This window comes from Misgurnus anguillicaudatus, chromosome 24, assembly GCF_027580225.2.
Source record: "Misgurnus anguillicaudatus chromosome 24, ASM2758022v2, whole genome shotgun sequence".
In the NCBI taxonomy this organism is placed as follows: Eukaryota; Metazoa; Chordata; class Actinopteri; order Cypriniformes; family Cobitidae; genus Misgurnus; species Misgurnus anguillicaudatus.
In genome coordinates, this window is record NC_073360.2 from 45,041,367 (window position 1) to 45,058,870 (window position 17,504).

The window sequence follows — 17,504 nt, forward strand, 5'->3', positions numbered from 1 at the left end:
CATATAAAGTAACATACATACCGAAAAACATATTAATACACACATATACACCACAGAGTATTTAAGAAGTTGTACTTAATCAATTCCTCAGCGTACAGAGTTCAGAATGTTTATTGCTGTTGGGATGAAACTGTTTTTAAAACGAGTTGTTCTGGAAGCTGAATATTGTGTACTATAATTAATTGTCTTGTTCTGTGCATGTTATTAATGCATAATACAAATTTTGAAGTAAAGAATACGGATACTCTGCTCTCGCGATACATGTCAAACGGTCCGTGCAGTGCCGCAGTAAAACACACCCACTGAGAGAGAATATCGCGTGATCCACACACTGTTTTACTTTCGGTTATTTTATTTTATTTTTTTCAATTTTTTTTAAATATATCAACCACCTCTTTATTCTTCTGAGAAAGTCTTAAAACATTCACGTTGATCAAAATAGTATTAGATACCTAAAGATAATTAGTCTTCAGGTTTATTTAAGTACACATTTATTTCTCAGTGATTTTCAACAGTAAACAAACTTTCATACTGTTTGTTCTGGTTTAAAACATGTTGTTCATGTTTTTTTGAAAATCTACGTCTGCATGGCCAAACCCTAACAGGTGCTGCCACATTCTTGCAGATGTTAGCGCAATCGGCAGACGGCTGTGCAGTACAGATCTCAGTGCAGTCGGCAAGTGGCTGTACAGATCCTATATGGGGAGGCTGCAGACCTGGAGCCGGTAGATCTACGCCCCTGGCAGTTTTGTGCCCCTGTTGCTCCTCATGCGTCCAGTAGTGGGAGAGGGAAATACAACAGGATACTAGCCTATTTAAACATTTACAACCGTTTATGAGCACTATTTATTAGTATTACACATTTAAACGAAAATTGTAGGCAGGTGGCTGTGCAGATCTCAGTGCGGGCGGCAGGTGGCAGTGCAGCGCTGTACAGATCTCAATCAAAGAGTATTGTCTCAATGCAGTCGGCAGGTGTCAGTAGAGCGGCTCATTTGCGCACTCGTCATCCGCAGAAGAAGAAACAGCTTCAGCGGTGTCGAATCTTATCCGAAGAAACAGCCGCATTAACAATGGAGGAAACCGCTAAAAAAGAGAAGAAACAGGCCGAAATCACAGAGGAGAAAGACAAAAAACCTGCGGGAAAAGAGAAAGAGAAGAAAGAAGAGCAGGAGCTGGTGAGAAAGAGAGAGAAATACACGCGCTACACACAGAGAGACTGAATCCGCCTGAGTCACTGCAGGCCAGATCCTCAACACACATTCATATACAACAACTTTTATATTTACACCAAGTATCACACTACATCATCACTCAGTATTTACTCACCATTTATCGATTAATATGATTATTTTAAATAAACGTAAACGTAAGTACAAAACACTGAGGCGATTATATGTATAAATATCGCTCGATAGTCATGACATAACGTTAGATATATTGAAACTGTTTTGTTAAGTGAATTATGTTTGTCGATTTATTGCTAGATTAAACACTTTATTGTTCTCAAAAGTTAAATTAGTTTGATATTCCAGCTGACGTTTGTGTGTTTTGTAAGTTGTTAAATTAATTGAAGTGTTTTGTTGTGTAGTCAGAGGAGGACAAACAGCTTCAGGAGGAGTTGGAGATGCTCGTGGAGAGATTGGGTGTAAGTTTTGTTTATTACTGCTAAACTTTCATCTAGACAACTGTTTGAAACATGAAATTAACTTATTTCTTACTAAATAAATGATATACAGTACTGTGCAAAAGCCTTAGGCAACTATGCCATGTTGTTTTTGCAATTGTATAGTGATCATATATAATTATTTCTTAGTATCTTTATTAGAATACAAGCAGAAAAAATACAGGAAATGTTTATGTAATATTAAAAAAAGTATAAAAGTATAAGCTAAAGTGTCAAGTATTTAGAGTAAAATCCCCTTATACTTGAGCAGTAGCAGGAAACTCGTTCATACCAGTTGCGATTAAATCGCATTATTCACGCATAGTTGGACGCTTGAACATTTTGAGTTAACTAAACCTAACGAAAATTCTCAACAGAAAAAAAACATGCGAATACGCTCAATTTGCCGACTTTAGTTAGCTTCTACTTTAAGTATGTATATGTAGCTGAAATAGAGTAAAGATTTTTTACAACTTACCTTCTCATACTTCCTCACTCACTTTCTTCCAAGTAAGATTCTTTTTATTCCTGTTTCTATAAAATTACGCAAGATGTGTCGTACAGCTCCAGGTGTCCACATGCAGCAACAATGATTTTGTCCTCCATTTTTGTTTCATATTTCTGCCTACTTCATAATCGCGTCACTACAAGAATAAGCTCCTGGTGTACGCTGCGGGAATATCTGCCAAAGTTAAGATTTTAAAACTTGCGCAAATCACCCATTAGGCATCAAACGCCCACTTCCCGCTGTGTCATTCGCTTCAATAGTGCCGCAGAATGTCTATCGTGTCTTTGCATTCACGTCTTGTATAAACGCATCATTAAACCTAAATGAAATGAAATCCTAATTTCTAATTCTAATTGATGGAATTCAAGATTTCAGTCTCCTCAAAAAAGCTCAAGATGTGTTTTATGCCAAGAGAGGTCACACAAAATACTGACTGATGCCTGAAGAAGACATTTAGTTTTGGAAAAAAACTTTTAATTTTGTGTACATATTTCCTGTATTTTCTGTTTGTTTCTTAATAAAAAGAGTGAAAAATAAATAGGAATGACATTGAAACTTTGCCAAAACAACAAAGCTGGTGGTGGAGGCCTAAGACTTTGAAAAGTACTGTATATAACAAAAAGCTCCTCTTGGACATAACTGCATGTTATTGTAAAAAAAATGTGTTTTTTATATTTGATTTAAACTGTATATTGAACAGTCCCTCCAGAAAAATGTGATTGCATGATTCAATGCATAATCAGCCAAAGGCCGCATTTTTATGTGGGGGCGCATTTTTTTTTTAAATACGCTGCACTTTCACCACATAAATAGCAGATTTCTGCTCGCAAAATATGCGGGGCTTGCATGATTTCATAATCGCTGCATTTACGTAGCCAAAAGTCATATATATCGTAGCAGAAAGTTGAAAAATGTTGCATTTACTTCACACATGCGCAGCCATGTCCCCTGTTGTCATGAGAATGTTAGGAAGTGATGTAATTACACGACATGAACATCAATCAAAAGCTGCAAACAGTTTTTGCGAGTTCACGCAGTCCCGCGTATTCCATCGCATTTTTTAAGAAAACGTGCCGCAATTTTTGCCTGCAACAATCACAAAAAAATCTCTGCATTTATCTGGAAGGACTGATTGAATAAAAATGTGTTAGGATAATGCTTTAAGTTTGTTAAATCAAATCAAAATAAATATTATATTTTTTTTCTGGGAAAAAGAAAGCATCACTGTCTCAACAGTCTCTGCTTTCTGCATTATACTAAAACTTTGACTTTAACTTTTTGAAACATTAAAATAAATTAATTAAATTGCAAACCATTGGGATGTGCACATTTGTATTATTTCGATATATCTTGCTGAAATATCCCTATCTTTGATGAAAATGTAAGAAGTTTACCCTGTGCATTACTCTGTGTATTACCATTGTGTCATTTCATTGCTAGTTTTTCTCATTGTTTTAAATCCGGTCCAGCAACTGTTGAGAAGAAAAAAGTCCGGCCGGTGATGTGTATTTTCTCTCTCTTTCTGTGTGTTTTTCAGGAAAAGGACACATCTCTATACCGTCCTGCTCTGGAAGAACTACGGCGTCAGATTCGTTCATCCACGACCTCCATGACCTCTGTGCCTAAACCACTCAAGTTCCTGCGGCCCCATTATGCCAAACTCAAAGAGATTTACCAGAACATGAGCGCTGGCGACAACAAGGTGTGTGATGTTAGTTCATCACTTGTGTACAGGTTTATTATAACAGTAAATGAATGTTTATATGCTGTATGTCTAACATTTGTTTCTGTTTGGCACAGCATTTCTGTGCTGATGTTGTCTCTGTGCTCGCTATGACAATGAGCAATGAGCGAGAGTGTCTCAAATATCGTCTGCTGGGCTCACAGGAGGAGCTGGCATCATGGGGTCATGAATACGTCAGGTGGGCAAACAGATACAGACGTTATAAGGATATTTTTCCCTTATTCTGACATGCTTATAGCTGGTAAAGATAAATGTTAGACTCACAAAAGCAGAAAGATAAGAAAAGTCCAAGAAAAATTAAGGCTTTTGTTAGGCATGTGGGTCATTTAGGTCAAATCTTAACACAATCAATCATCTTAACACCCTTTAAAGATTTAATCAGAACCTTGCTTGTGTGTTTTCAGGCATCTCGCAGGAGAAGTTGCTAAGGAATGGCAGGAGATTGAGGAAGGTGATAAAGCTCAACAGGAAGTTTTATTGAAACTTGTTAAAGAGATCGTTCCCTATAACATGGCCCATAATGCCGAGCATGAGGCCTGTGACCTCCTCATGGAGATCGAACGACTCGACATGCTGGAAATATACATTGATGAAAACGCTTATGCTAAAGTTTGTCTTTACTTGACCAGGTGAGTGACACGCTTACCCACAATCCCTCTGAACACACATCTTTGACTGTTCTGATCTCTGTGTGTCTCTCTCTCTGTCTCTCCAGCTGTGTGAGTTATGTCCCCGAGCCTGAAAACTCAGCTCTGTTGAAATGTGCTCTCAATATCTTCCGCAAGTTTAACCGTTACCCAGAAGCCCTCAGACTGGCGCTGATGCTCAATGATGTGGAGCTGGTGGAGAATATCTTCACATCCTGCAAGGACATGTATGACATAACATCACTAAAGCTGTTTTCAAATGTGGTTAAAGACCTGTGTAAAAATAAAAACTAATTTCTTGTCATTTACTCAAATACTTCGGGAGCTGTAAATAATTAATCATACATTTAACACATCCCTCTTGATGTGTGTTTTGTGTGTAGTGTCATTCAGAAACAGATGGCGTTTATGTTGGGTCGACATGGCATGTTCTTGGAGCTCAATGAAGATGTGGAGGATTATGAAGATCTGACAGAGATCATGTCCAACGTGCAGCTCAACAGCAACTTTTTGGCACTGGCTAGAGAGGTACACAACCACCCGGAGATATCACAAAACTAATCGAATATATGTTCTGGGTGAAAACATTCAACTATTAATCTCCATCTGGACATGTGGTGGACATAAAGTTCATACTCAGAAGAACAAGCCATTTTCACATTTAATCGTTTACTTTTACTAGTGTCTATTTTTTTGTTACTAGTAACTATTCAATTAGATACTAGTACTTGTTTATTGTATACTAGTACTTATAAAATATATACTATAAATGACTCAATAGATACTATTACTTATGCAAATTATTCAAAAGATACTAGTACTTATTCAATAGATACTATAAATTATTCAAAAGATACTAGTACTTATGCAATAGATACTAATACTTATTTAATAGATACTATAAATTATTCAATAGATACTAGTACTTATGCAATAGATACAATAAATTATTCAATAGATTCTAGTACTTATGCAATAGATACTAGTACTTATTCAATAGATACTATAAATTATTCAATAGATTCTAGTACTTATGCAATAGATACTAGTACTTATTCAATAGATACTATAAATTATTCAAAAGATACTAGTACTTATGCAATAGATATTAGAAATTATTCAATAGATACTAGTACTTATTCAATAGATATTAGAAGTTATTCAATAGATACAAGTACTTATACAATTAGTTAATTATTAGATACTTGTAACAAAAAATTAGATACCAGTAAATATTAGATACTAGTACTTATTAAAATACATACTAGTGCTTATTCATTAGATACTAGCACTTATTGCAGTAGTGACAAGTAAATATTCCATTGTTACTGGTAACACATGTCAAATTTTATGGAGATCTGTCATTTAGATATCAACTGTTTAATTTTGACTGTTTCATTTTCAATAGTCACTAGTACCCATTTTTTACTTGCTAGTAGTAATTTATTAGGTACTAGTAATTATCCATTATATACTAGTACTTATTTTTTAGATACTAGTAGCTATTAAATAGATACCAATGCTTATTTTGTAGACTCTAGTACTAATTTATTAAAACATGGTGCCAATTAAACAAATATTAGTACTTATTTGTAAGATACTAATACCCTTTAAATAGATACTAGCTTTCACTTATTTGATACTAATAGTAGTTATTAATAAGCTACTAGTACTTTTTCATTAGATAATAGTACTTTTTTTAAGTAAATAGTAAGATAATACATTTTAGAGGTAATATATTTAATTTGACTCTACAGTGTATAACATTTGTTGATTTTTTTTTCCACACACAGCTGGATATCATGGAGCCTAAAGTCCCAGATGACATCTATAAAACCCACCTGGAGAACAACAGTAAGATCTTTCTTCACATCTCAGTCTGTCGTGCTTCTCTTTAGCATTTAGTGTTTGACTATCTCTTGGTGTCTCTCAGGGTTTGGAGGCAGTGGATCACAGGTGGATTCTGCTCGTATGAATCTGGCCTCCTCGTTTGTGAACGGTTTCGTGAACGCAGCGTTCGGTCAGGACAAACTGCTCACTGAAGATGGAAACAAATGGCTGTACAAGAACAAGGACCACGGTGAGAAACACTCGCATCTTTACACTTTGTCTCTGTTATTCTACAGCAATCCAGTGTAATATTAGTTACACATCTAAAACTTTTCTGCTGTGTTTTGTGTGTTATGTGTGTGTGTTCAGGCATGCTCAGTGCTGCGGCATCTCTAGGAATGATTCTGCTGTGGGATGTGGATGGAGGTTTAACACAGATTGATAAATATCTTTATTCATCTGAAGACTACATCAAGGTACACACACACAAACACACACACACGTAATGCACTCCACAGCATCAGCAGTATACACACACACACACACACACGTAACACTCAACAGTAGACACACACACACACTTGAGCACGTGCACGCATACTTCTGTTACGCACACAACGTTACACTCACACACTGGTGTTTAGTACTTACTGGTAAATGTGTGTGTCTCTCTCCAGTCGGGGGCACTGTTGGCGTGTGGTATTGTGAATTCAGGTGTTCGTAATGAGTGTGACCCTGCGCTGGCTCTTCTGTCAGATTACGTCCTGCACAACAGTAACATCATGAGGATCGGAGCCATTTTTGGGTAATTTACAACACCTTAACTGATTCTAGCATTATGAATGTTATTTGTGTTTATCCTCCCGTCTGTAAGATTGACCTCTCTATCTCTGTGTCTGTAGGCTGGGTCTGGCGTATGCTGGATCTAACAGAGAGGACGTTCTCTCACTTCTGCTGCCTGTCATGGGCGACTCAAAATCCAGCATGGAGGTACATCAGTGTCCAGCAGGTTCCTCACTGGTGCAGCGTTGCATTACTGTGTTTAACTCATATGTGTGTCTGTAGGTGGCTGGAGTGACGGCGCTGGCGTGTGGAATGATCGCTGTGGGCTCCTGTAATGGTGATGTCACTTCCACCATCCTTCAAACCATCATGGAGAAGAGCGAACAGGAGCTAAAGGACACTTACGCTCGCTGGCTGCCACTCGGTCTTGGACTCAATCACCTCGGTGAGGTCTTTAAACACAACGCACAGCTCATAACGACAGAATGAACTTGATTTTGAATTTATTAAACTATTCACTTACTGAACTTCCCAGAGCCAATCAGAATCCATGAAATGACTGCATGATTGGATGATTGTGTGTTTGTACAGGTAAAGGTGAGGCGATTGAAACGACGCTAGCAGCTCTACAGGTGGTACCTGAACCCTACCGCAGTTTTGCCAACACGCTGGTGGACATCTGCGGATACGCAGGTGAGTCAAAATATTCTGCATGGGGTGCGAGTAACACACCCTATATAATCCTGACTTCAACCACAGTAAAGGGTCATAAAACCCCCGTTTCACATCCACTACCGTTTTGAAAATTGCAACTAAATGGGTGTGTTCGCTGGAAAAACCTTCTAGTGGGTAGTCTGTTCATTACCGTATTAAAATTCCTACAAAATTGCATTATGATTTATGTCATTATAGCTTTTTAAAAATTAGCCTACTATATATATGAGAACCACGCTTGAAAATGATCATTTATGAGACATGATTGCTACTCTTTTAGTATTGTATAAAATATGTTTAATGTTTGTAAGGTATTTTTATGATTTACAAAAATGTCAAAAAGTGTTTTTAAGCAGATGATGAAACAAAACTGCTGACGTGTCTGCTACATGAATTGTAAGCTTTTATTTTTAAACAATATTTTATTGATTTAAATTTTTATGAAGTATTTAGCATGCTAGACCAATAGCCGCTAATACAGCTTCGAATAGCCATTAGTAACAAGATATCGCAAGAACAAATTTTGATCAGGCATTAGTAGTAGGTATCAGTCGGGGTCCTAAGCAGAATGACACCGGCACAAAACACATGCACACACCATGTTACAACTTGTGATGTTGACACAACGTATATTTTTAAACCTAGAAGATGAAAATATAGCTACAAATTCTCCAACTGTTAAAATTAACAACCATTCCTGTTGACATGTCTGAAAATGTTGTTTATTATTTCATGATCCTTTAAAAGCTAGTTATTTGGTTTGTCAAATAAGCCTAATATGAAAGAAGTGTTGATGTATACTGAACATGTGTTGATTTAATTTCTTCATGTTTAAATGTCCAAACATTTGAGTGCTTGTATATAAAACACTCGGTGATACCCTCATATCACTGTCAGTTTTCTTATTGTCTGTTTTTCATTGTCTCTCAGGTTCAGGTAACGTTCTGAAGGTTCAGCAGCTGTTACACATCTGCAGCGAGCATTACGACACTAAAGACAAGGACGATGACAAAGACAAGAAAGACAAAAAAGACAAAGAAAAGAAAGACACTGCGTCAGATATGGGCTCACACCAGGTGAGTGCGTGTCTGCCTTCCTGGGCCGCGTCTATGTGTTTGTGTGTGCACGTGCGTGCGGATGTCAGTTTGTCAAACATCACTCATTCTGCTCTCTGCTGCCCCCTCAGGGTGTGGCGGTGTTGGGTATTGCTCTCATCGCTATGGGTGAGGAGATCGGTTCAGAAATGGCTCTGCGAACGTTTGGTCACCTGTTGAGTCACTTTTAATATCACACAAACAATTTTTAGATGAAGCCATGAAACTATTTTTAAACATGTGACTGGATGATATCACACATTTATCAATTATTTCTTGTAAACAATTTAAAATAAAGCAACATTGTGAATCTTGTGATGTTGCAAATACATTCATTTTAATTCATTGCCACAATATTTTAAATAGTTTTAAGTTGTAGTTATAAAAATGTTTCCTGTAAAATTTCACAGTGTGCCTTCTCATTTTAAAGGGACACCATGAATCTTTTTGGCCACTAGGGGGTGCTAGACGTGTATTTTTCACGCCTAGCGCCCCTAGAGGCCACAAGCGCCGCAGCACTGTCGCAAAGGAAAGGAACTGGCCAACCTTAAAACTAAACTAAAAACTAAACATTTAAAACGCTAAAGGATCAACATTTTGAGACAACAGGGAGAAACGCAGTCATGTTACAACTTTCTGATGAGGAACCCGTTATGGCAGAAGCCATTTCTCAATCTGAAGGTTGCAGCCTCCGAATGTCGTATTTCTAAGCTGCATACGTCATCAAGACTCTCTTATTTCACAATATTAACAATTATAAAGTTGACTAATATACTTAGTTAATCGTAAATTGTTGCAGTATGCTTATGACTTGCGAATCTAATGCTCAGTTTACCTTAATAAACCAGGCTTGATGACGTATGCAGCCTGCATATTTGACCTCCGGAGGCTGCAGCCTTCCAATTGACAAACGACCAGAAGTATTTCCTTGCCTTTTTCCAAACAAATATTGTTGCATCGTCTCTCTCTCCCTCGCCACCAGGATTTTCCGCAATGGCGCTAGTTTTTTCTCTCTTTTGTGTGTAAATTGTCGCTCCAAATCCAAGTAAACCGATGTGGTCCAAGCAGACCTAAAGGCTGCCGCTTTGTAATACGTCACGCGAGTGACAGCGGAACGCAGCAAATGAGGAAGAGAGAAACGCTCGGATCTGATTGGTGAATGAGTAGGGTTTGGTTTTACACTGTGAGCAAGTTTGACTGCTGTAGCATCCTGGATTGTAATGTAAATAAATACCATAGACACAGTAAAAGAAAGGTAAATACGTGAACACAGCATCTGAATACAGCGAATGATATGCAAGATTATCGCCGTCATTTATAAAGAACATCGCATTTATGTATGAATCAAGATCGTGAGTTTTTATAAAAAATTGCCTTAAAGGGGAATCGAACCCGGGTCGCCCGTGTTATAGGTCCTTGACACTAAAACTGTGCCACAGAGTCACATGCTGTAAGCTGCTCTCTACACTCGTTAAGTAGCCTCCATCAGAATTCACGTTAAAAACAAATTGTGTGGAGGAAGTGACATATGCCGTAAAGCAGTCGAATTTTGTAGTTTTTTTTGGTGCTCTGGTTACTACCAGAAACCCTAAGTTTTAAAATACGAGTAAAAGTGATACAGACCCCGTCAGGCTATGGTAGACATGTCATTAAACCTATTTAAAGTCGATGTACTACCACAAGGGTCTTGAAAATTTATTATGAAGGTTGAAAAATTACATGGTGTCACTTTAATTAATTTATTTTTTTATGTGTTAATGTTGTGTTTACACATGGCCCCAATACAAAACTACCCAAAGCTCTGTAATGTCGCAAATTTTAAGTACAGGTTCATTTCATGTTACTTCAAAAAAGCAAAAATGTTGTGTAGGTGTGGAAGCATTTCTAATATATTTTCTTTCACATTTTTCTGTCATGTAGTTGCGTTACGGTGAGCCGACATTAAGGAGAGCTGTACCCTTAGCACTTGCCCTCATCTCGGTGTCGAACCCACGGCTGAACATTCTGGACACCCTCAGCAAATTCTCACACGACGCCGACCCAGAAGTCTCTCACAACTCCATCTTTGCCATGGGAATGGTCGGCAGTGGTCAGTCAAGGTTTTTTAACCTAAGATACGAGTCACGCTGATGACATCACAGTTTATCAGCCAATCAGAGTGTGCTGTTGTGAAGCTTACTGTTTTTTTTTTTGGCAGGCACTAATAATGCACGTTTGGCTGCTATGCTCAGACAGTTGGCACAGTATCACGCCAAAGACCCCAACAACCTCTTTATGGTTCGACTCGCACAGGTGCGCTACAGTCAATAGATGTCAATAGATGTTGAATTGTGAGGATAAAGATCACATGACTAAAATTGTAATCTTGTGTTTGTTTCTCAGGGTCTCACACATCTTGGTAAAGGCACATTAACACTGTGTCCGTACCACAGTGATCGACAGCTCATGAGTCAGGTGGCTGTCGCTGGACTCCTCACCGTCCTTGTCTCCTTCCTCGACGTCAAAAACAGTAAAAGCTTTGTTTGCTCTGATGATCATTATTTTAAACAATACCTGATATACACTCTGTACATCTGTATATGTCTGCATTTTTCTACAGTAATCCTGGGCAAGTCTCATTATGTTTTGTACGGGCTGGTGGCAGCGATGCAGCCTCGCATGTTGGTCACCTTTGACGAAGAGCTCAGACCTCTGCCGGTGTCTGTCCGTGTCGGCCAGGTGCGTTTGTGTATCATGTGACCTAACTGTTGTCCTTCGTTATATGAAGAATTAATAATGAATAAATCTCTCGCTGTTTTTTTTCAGGCTGTGGATGTGGTGGGTCAGGCGGGTAAACCCAAGGCCATCACAGGCTTTCAGACTCACACCACACCAGTATTGCTTGCTCACGGTGAGAGAGCAGAACTGGCAACCGAAGAGTACATCCCTGTCACGCCTATTCTCGAAGGCTTCGTCATACTGCGCAAAAACCCCAACTATGACGCCTAGACGCTCGCAGACAGATGCACACGGCAACAGGGACCTCTGACATGCCTGTAAAATATTTTGGGACGCCTCACGCTACCCCTCTGTACCCGTCTGCCTCTCAGATGTTTCCTTCTTAACAGCAGCTTATAGTACTTGATGTTTCTCTCTCTCTTTTTTTGATTTGTTTTGTTACTTGTTATGTAAAAGGTTGAGATACAAAAATAAATAATTGTGATTTATGTTTGTGTTGGTGTTTTACTTAAAATGTGAAAAATAATCAAAATTATTGACTGGTAGAAGAGATGCCATATCTTAAGGGGTCCTTTCACATTTAAAAAATTATTGCTGGGCAATAAACAATAAAAAAAAGTTTAAAGCAATTTAAAGTTTAGTCGCTCGTTTCGTCGCAGACAGTTGTGTCATTCGCATGTGAAATCTGCATCGTCTGATTTAAAGTGTCATCTTTTACAGCTTTAACAAAATAAGCATCGTCATGAGTGTGTGATCCAAATTATATCCTTACTATTATTTTTTATTTTAGATTTTATTTTTTTATTTAATTTTGACTATAACCACAGAGAAATATTGTGGTACTTCGTTCTCTATGTGATATTCGCAATTAATAATAACTAAATTATTGACTGCCTGATAGAAGAGATACCATATCTCAAAGATTAATCGCATGCAAAAGAAAAGTGAGTTTTTTTCATAATATGTGCTTGTACTGTGTGTAATTATGTTTATTTAAGCCCACACATACATGTATACCTGTTAGAATTTTTATTTATTTATTTAAACACACACATAATATATATAAATATATACACATAATATATAAAAATATAAATAAATATATACACATAATATATAAAAATATATACACATGTAAATGTTTTTTAAATTCTTACACGAATGTGACTCATATATTATGCAAAACTTATTTTGTATGTGATTGATCGCCATTAATCTTTGTACTTTTAACACACAATTGAGTGTCATTCATAACACTTGAGCAAAATAAATTAATTTAAGAAATTTTCACATTAAAATTAATCCAATTCACATAATTGTTTTACAGATCATTGTAATACCTCCGTTTATAAGTCAGAATGAACTTCATTAATATTCATGAGTCAATATTTTACAATCGCAATATTTGTACTATTTTCAACCTCACGAAACATTGCAGTACAATCACAAATCTACTGAAAATTGTTTTCATTACTACAAATTTTTAAATCATCTCATGTACTACATTTAAATTGTATTTTTGTGTAGTTTTTTGTGACGTCAGTAAAAGCCACGCCCCGGCAACGCCTCTAAACCGCAACCAATCCAGGAATCCTGCTATGGCAACTGCTTCAAAACATGATTTAATCATTGGTATTAAATTGCCGTAAAATTAAATAGTGTGTTAACTCATATCTCACGATTTGTCAGCAACATGACGTTGATTCGGTCAGTCACGCTTTATTAATATTCATAAGTCGTTTTCTGACCTCACGCCGTTTCTGTGGTCACGTGGTCGGGATTCCCTTTTGTCACCGATCCGGAAGTTCCCAGTCGCCGGTTTCCGCCGGAAAAGGTTCCGTCCGGTCCAGACGGTTGTGTTTTTCTGTCTCTCTTTCGGTTTGGAATTGATCCATTGATCCGGCCCAGATCCGGACGAACCCCGAATCCAAACGTATAACTCCTGCCCGGTAAGGAACGACTACACACGAGACGCTGCCGGCTTTACAGGCGCGTGACTGTGAGCGTGCGTATGTGTGTATCTATATCTGTTTATCTTTGTGTCTAATAATATTATCATGTTTGTGTTTGGGTTTTGTTTATAGTACATGTGATTGTCTGATGATCAAAACCATTTCGCTTGGGTTTGTAAGTTTGATGCGTGTTCAACACGTGAACATCAGACTAAACACTAAATAATCGCTGATCATTTAAAGGGATACTTCACCTAAACATGAAAACTATGTCATTATTTACTCACTCCCATGTTGTTATAAACCTGTATAAATGTCTTTGTTGAACACGACAGTAAATATTTTGAGGAATGTTTTGGAGCCACATTCACTTCCATAGTATTCTTTTTACCTATTATAAAAGTGAATGGGGCTCATGATTGGTTTGGTTACAAACATTCCTCAAAAATATCTTAATTTGTTTTCATCAAAACAAAGAAATGAATACAGGTTTGTAACAACACGAGAGTTGAGTAAATGATGACAGATTTTTTTATTTTTGGGTGAACTATCCCTTTAATTAAATGAAGATTGTGACTCAGCATTAAAACAACACGCACTCACATTGTTGCATTTTAGCATACATGTGCTGTTGTTGGTAGTTATTATGATGTAAAACGTGTGTTGGTTTTCGTAAGTTAAGGCTTTATAAGGAATCTGTGTGTGCTTTCACACATATGTTGTCATTTGGTTTTTGTGGTTCAGGTTTATTGAGCAGGTGTTGTGAATATTTTCACCACTATAGTGTATTTTGTACAAAACATGACATGTCAAGATTTAATCTGAGGTGTTTAAGTTAAATGAGCAGAGATTAACTAGGGTATGTGAAACAATAAATCAAACCAGAGCGAGACATCCACATGTTTGTATAACATGGAAGAATCACAGATCAGATAAACAGCGTTACATTGTGAAGGACCTGAAACAGCTGCTCTGAGATTCAGCTTTAATTTTTTTATACTACTGATAGTGACCATGAGTTTATCTTCTCTGCTCATGGAAAATGGATTAATATTTCACTGACCTACAATTGACAGAAAGAACAACTACCCAAATATGAGGTGGAGGTCTGTGTGTGTTCACTTTAGGTTTGTTCTCTCTCTCTCTCTCTCTCTCTCTCTCTCTCATGAAAGGTGCATGGTCTCTAGCAATGAAATATGATTTTTTTTTAAGTTCAGTAATTTAATTATATAACTACACTTCATAGTGTGTTATATTAAAGTCACCATAAAACGGGAGTAGCAGTTGTCATATTTTCCCTATGGTGACATATATCCATATTTTTCATCCACTGAAATGATAAAACGAAGGGGTGGGCTTGAATCTGTCCTTCAAGAACTGATTGGATCATTTGAAGTTGGGTCATGTTGCTATTTGCTAGTCACTGCGATCTTTTCTCGGACCCGCCCACCTCACATAGAGACAGAGCGCAGCACGTCATAACCTAAAATCTACACCCACCTGGGGGGAAACAATCCATCCGTCTCCGTTGACTTTGTATTGCGAGAGGCTGCCTCCTTGTCATTTCTGGCATATAACAAAAACAGAATGATGCCCAATCATTTTGTGTGAGGATGTACAGCTAACAAGCCAAAAAAAAAACAGAAATACGTTTTTATAAGCTGTGGACATAAAAAAAATGAGCGTTTAAAGACACAAAACTGGAAACAGGCAACTTGTCATAGTACTTCTATTAGTAGAACTGCGCCCACTAGGGGAAAACGTAGTCGGCGATCCACTTTTTTCTTCCTTAAGGCTGACTTTTACGTCTCGACAGCTTATAAAAATTTCTGGGTTTTTTTGGCTTGTTAGCTGTACATCCTGTCACACAGCAGCTTTAAGGCATTATTCTGTTTTTTGTTATAAGACAGAAATGACAGGCACCCTCTCGCAATACAAAGTCAATGGAGACGATTGGATTGTTCCCCGGTAAGGAAAGATCATTTCGAGGAGGAGATTTGTGATTTTGTGTTTGTGTTGCACTTCATGTGGGCTTTCGGTCTCGTGGCCTTAAATTGTGTGTGATTGCTTAGTCTGCGGTTCCTTAGGGTGTCCCATCTGCCATTTTTACGTTCCGAAGTGTGCTCATGATGCGACCTTAAGCGAAGCCTGCGTTTCTGGGTCGGTAAAGTGCGTGGAGCCTGCAGAAGTCCTTGCAAAAGAGCAAACAGATGACAGGTGGGAGGAGTTCACACTGATGGGCAACTTCTCTTCCTATTTCCGGCGTGACGCTCGAGTCTGTCCCAAAATGCAACTCGGGTGAGCCCTCGTGGACTCTCGTTAAGGGTCCCTAAGGTTTGCACTACGTGATGTCATCAAAGTGTGGAAGTCCACAAGTTTGGAGTTTGGGACAGGGCCTATGAGGGCATAGGAACATAAAAAAATGAAGCCCACAGATAAGACATTTGTAAAAATAAAATAAAAAACTACAGTATTCCCAAAAAAATGACAGCTTTTCATTTTGATTATAAGTGCAATTGGTCATTTTTTTGCAGATTGTGTTGCGTCATTCGCGTGTTAAATCTGACCTATCATAGAGAAAAGTTTGGATTTGTCATCTTAATACTTAATTACAAATATGATGAATTTTTTTACCATGTTAAACTTTATTTAAAGAAAATGTTTGTAGATATTGACTCACTTTGTTTATTTTGTGATAAAGAATAATCCATGTTTCATATTTTCTGGGAATGAACATACACATCTCTGTTTTGGAAGGATTTACATATTTTTTTTTTGTTTTTTCTCTGTTGCAAATTTTTTCCTTGTCATACAAAAATATTTTATTTGGTTGCTGTAATTTTTACAGTTGCGTAGAGGATTTGTATTTTTTGATAAATTTATTTCTCATACTTAGCAATTGTTTTTGACATGTAAATGTCTAGGTGCTCAACCATATTTTTCAGTTTCTTGTAAAGATCTTAAGTCCTACTTGGACCTTTCACTGACTCCAGCAACTCCAAAGCCCTTAAATTGTGTCACATTTCTTAAATACTATTATATTTAACTCTATAGACCAGTTCAAATGATGTAAACAACACTGGTCCAGAAACACTTCCTGTTACAGTTTGTGACAGTTATTTTTTTATTTTACATATATTATTATCTTTAAGATGTTTGTTTAACTTCAGTTAATTCAGGTTTATATGTTCTGTTGGTTTATTTTATCCCAACATTTATCTAGTGTTAAAAAACGGAAGCAGGAAGTGCTTCTGGACCAGTGTTGTCTACATCTTTTGAAGTGGTCTATAAATAAAAAATAATAATAATGCAAATACATTATATTAAACAGCTCTCCCTTGTGTTAAAAAACAATATTCAAGCTGGGGAAAAAAGCTTTATTACCAATTAAACGGCTTTTTTTATCCAAATTATATTCTTGTAAAACATTTTACTAAAAAAAATTATTTTTTTATTTAATATTACCCACGTATCGCGGTACTTTGGTCTCCGCCATTTACTTCGTTCGAAATATAAGCTTGGTTAAAATTAATCCCACGTGTTTAGTCATGTTGATGTCTTGTGTATTTTTTAAACACAGATGAGTAACATCAAATAAAGTGTTTGTATAATAAGCGTTAAAGAAAGATTTGTTTTGCACAGAGTACTGCTGCGCCTGCGTCTGTGCGTGCGCGCTACCCACGTGGTCTGTTTCTGAGAGCGCATGCGCCAGCGAACATGGCGACGCGCTGCACGTCTCGCGTTACCGGACAGTGAGATACACCGACAGAAAGAGAGAGAGAGACCGAAAGAGACACACGGTAAAGAGCCTCAATGTGTGTATGTGTGCAACAAAGCTTTCATATATT

The 17,504-nt window shown here is 37.4% G+C and overlaps 2 protein-coding genes across 2 annotated transcripts in view; both read left to right on the forward strand.

The window, feature by feature from the left end:
- Positions 1-995: 995 nt before the first annotated feature.
- LOC141361422 (26S proteasome non-ATPase regulatory subunit 2-like) lies at positions 996-12,192 on the forward strand. Its single transcript, XM_073862610.1, has 21 exons — positions 996-1,178; positions 1,592-1,648; positions 3,712-3,876; positions 3,975-4,096; positions 4,323-4,547; positions 4,634-4,792; positions 4,949-5,093; positions 6,359-6,419; positions 6,499-6,645; positions 6,765-6,871; positions 7,073-7,200; positions 7,298-7,385; positions 7,461-7,623; positions 7,770-7,871; positions 8,823-8,968; positions 9,079-9,161; positions 10,906-11,075; positions 11,184-11,278; positions 11,369-11,495; positions 11,586-11,704; positions 11,792-12,192. Exons 1-21 carry the CDS (start codon positions 1,074-1,076, stop codon positions 11,972-11,974), a joined length of 2,697 nt encoding a protein of 898 aa, XP_073718711.1. The 5' UTR covers positions 996-1,073; the 3' UTR covers positions 11,975-12,192.
- Positions 12,193-13,494: 1,302 nt separating this feature from the next.
- LOC129438740 (eukaryotic translation initiation factor 4 gamma 1) overlaps positions 13,495-17,504 on the forward strand; it is a 42,440-nt gene continuing 38,430 nt past the window's right edge. Inside the window, exon 1 of the mRNA XM_073863174.1 lies at positions 13,495-13,653. The gene's annotated coding sequence lies outside the window, so the exon portion shown is untranslated. The remainder of the gene's footprint in view (positions 13,654-17,504) is intronic.

What these genes read in the sequence shown, in the direction of transcription:
- LOC141361422 (XM_073862610.1), top strand. Translation starts at nt 1,074, where the DNA reads ATGGAGGAAACCGCTAAAAAAGAGAAGAAACAGGCCGAAATCACAGAG. An exon ending in TTCACATCCTGCAAGGACAT is followed by an intron (nt 4,793 to 4,948) that starts GTATGACATAAC and finishes TTTTGTGTGTAG; the next exon opens with TGTCATTCAGAAACAGATGG. An exon ending in AACCCACCTGGAGAACAACA is followed by an intron (nt 6,420 to 6,498) that starts GTAAGATCTTTC and finishes GGTGTCTCTCAG; the next exon opens with GGTTTGGAGGCAGTGGATCA.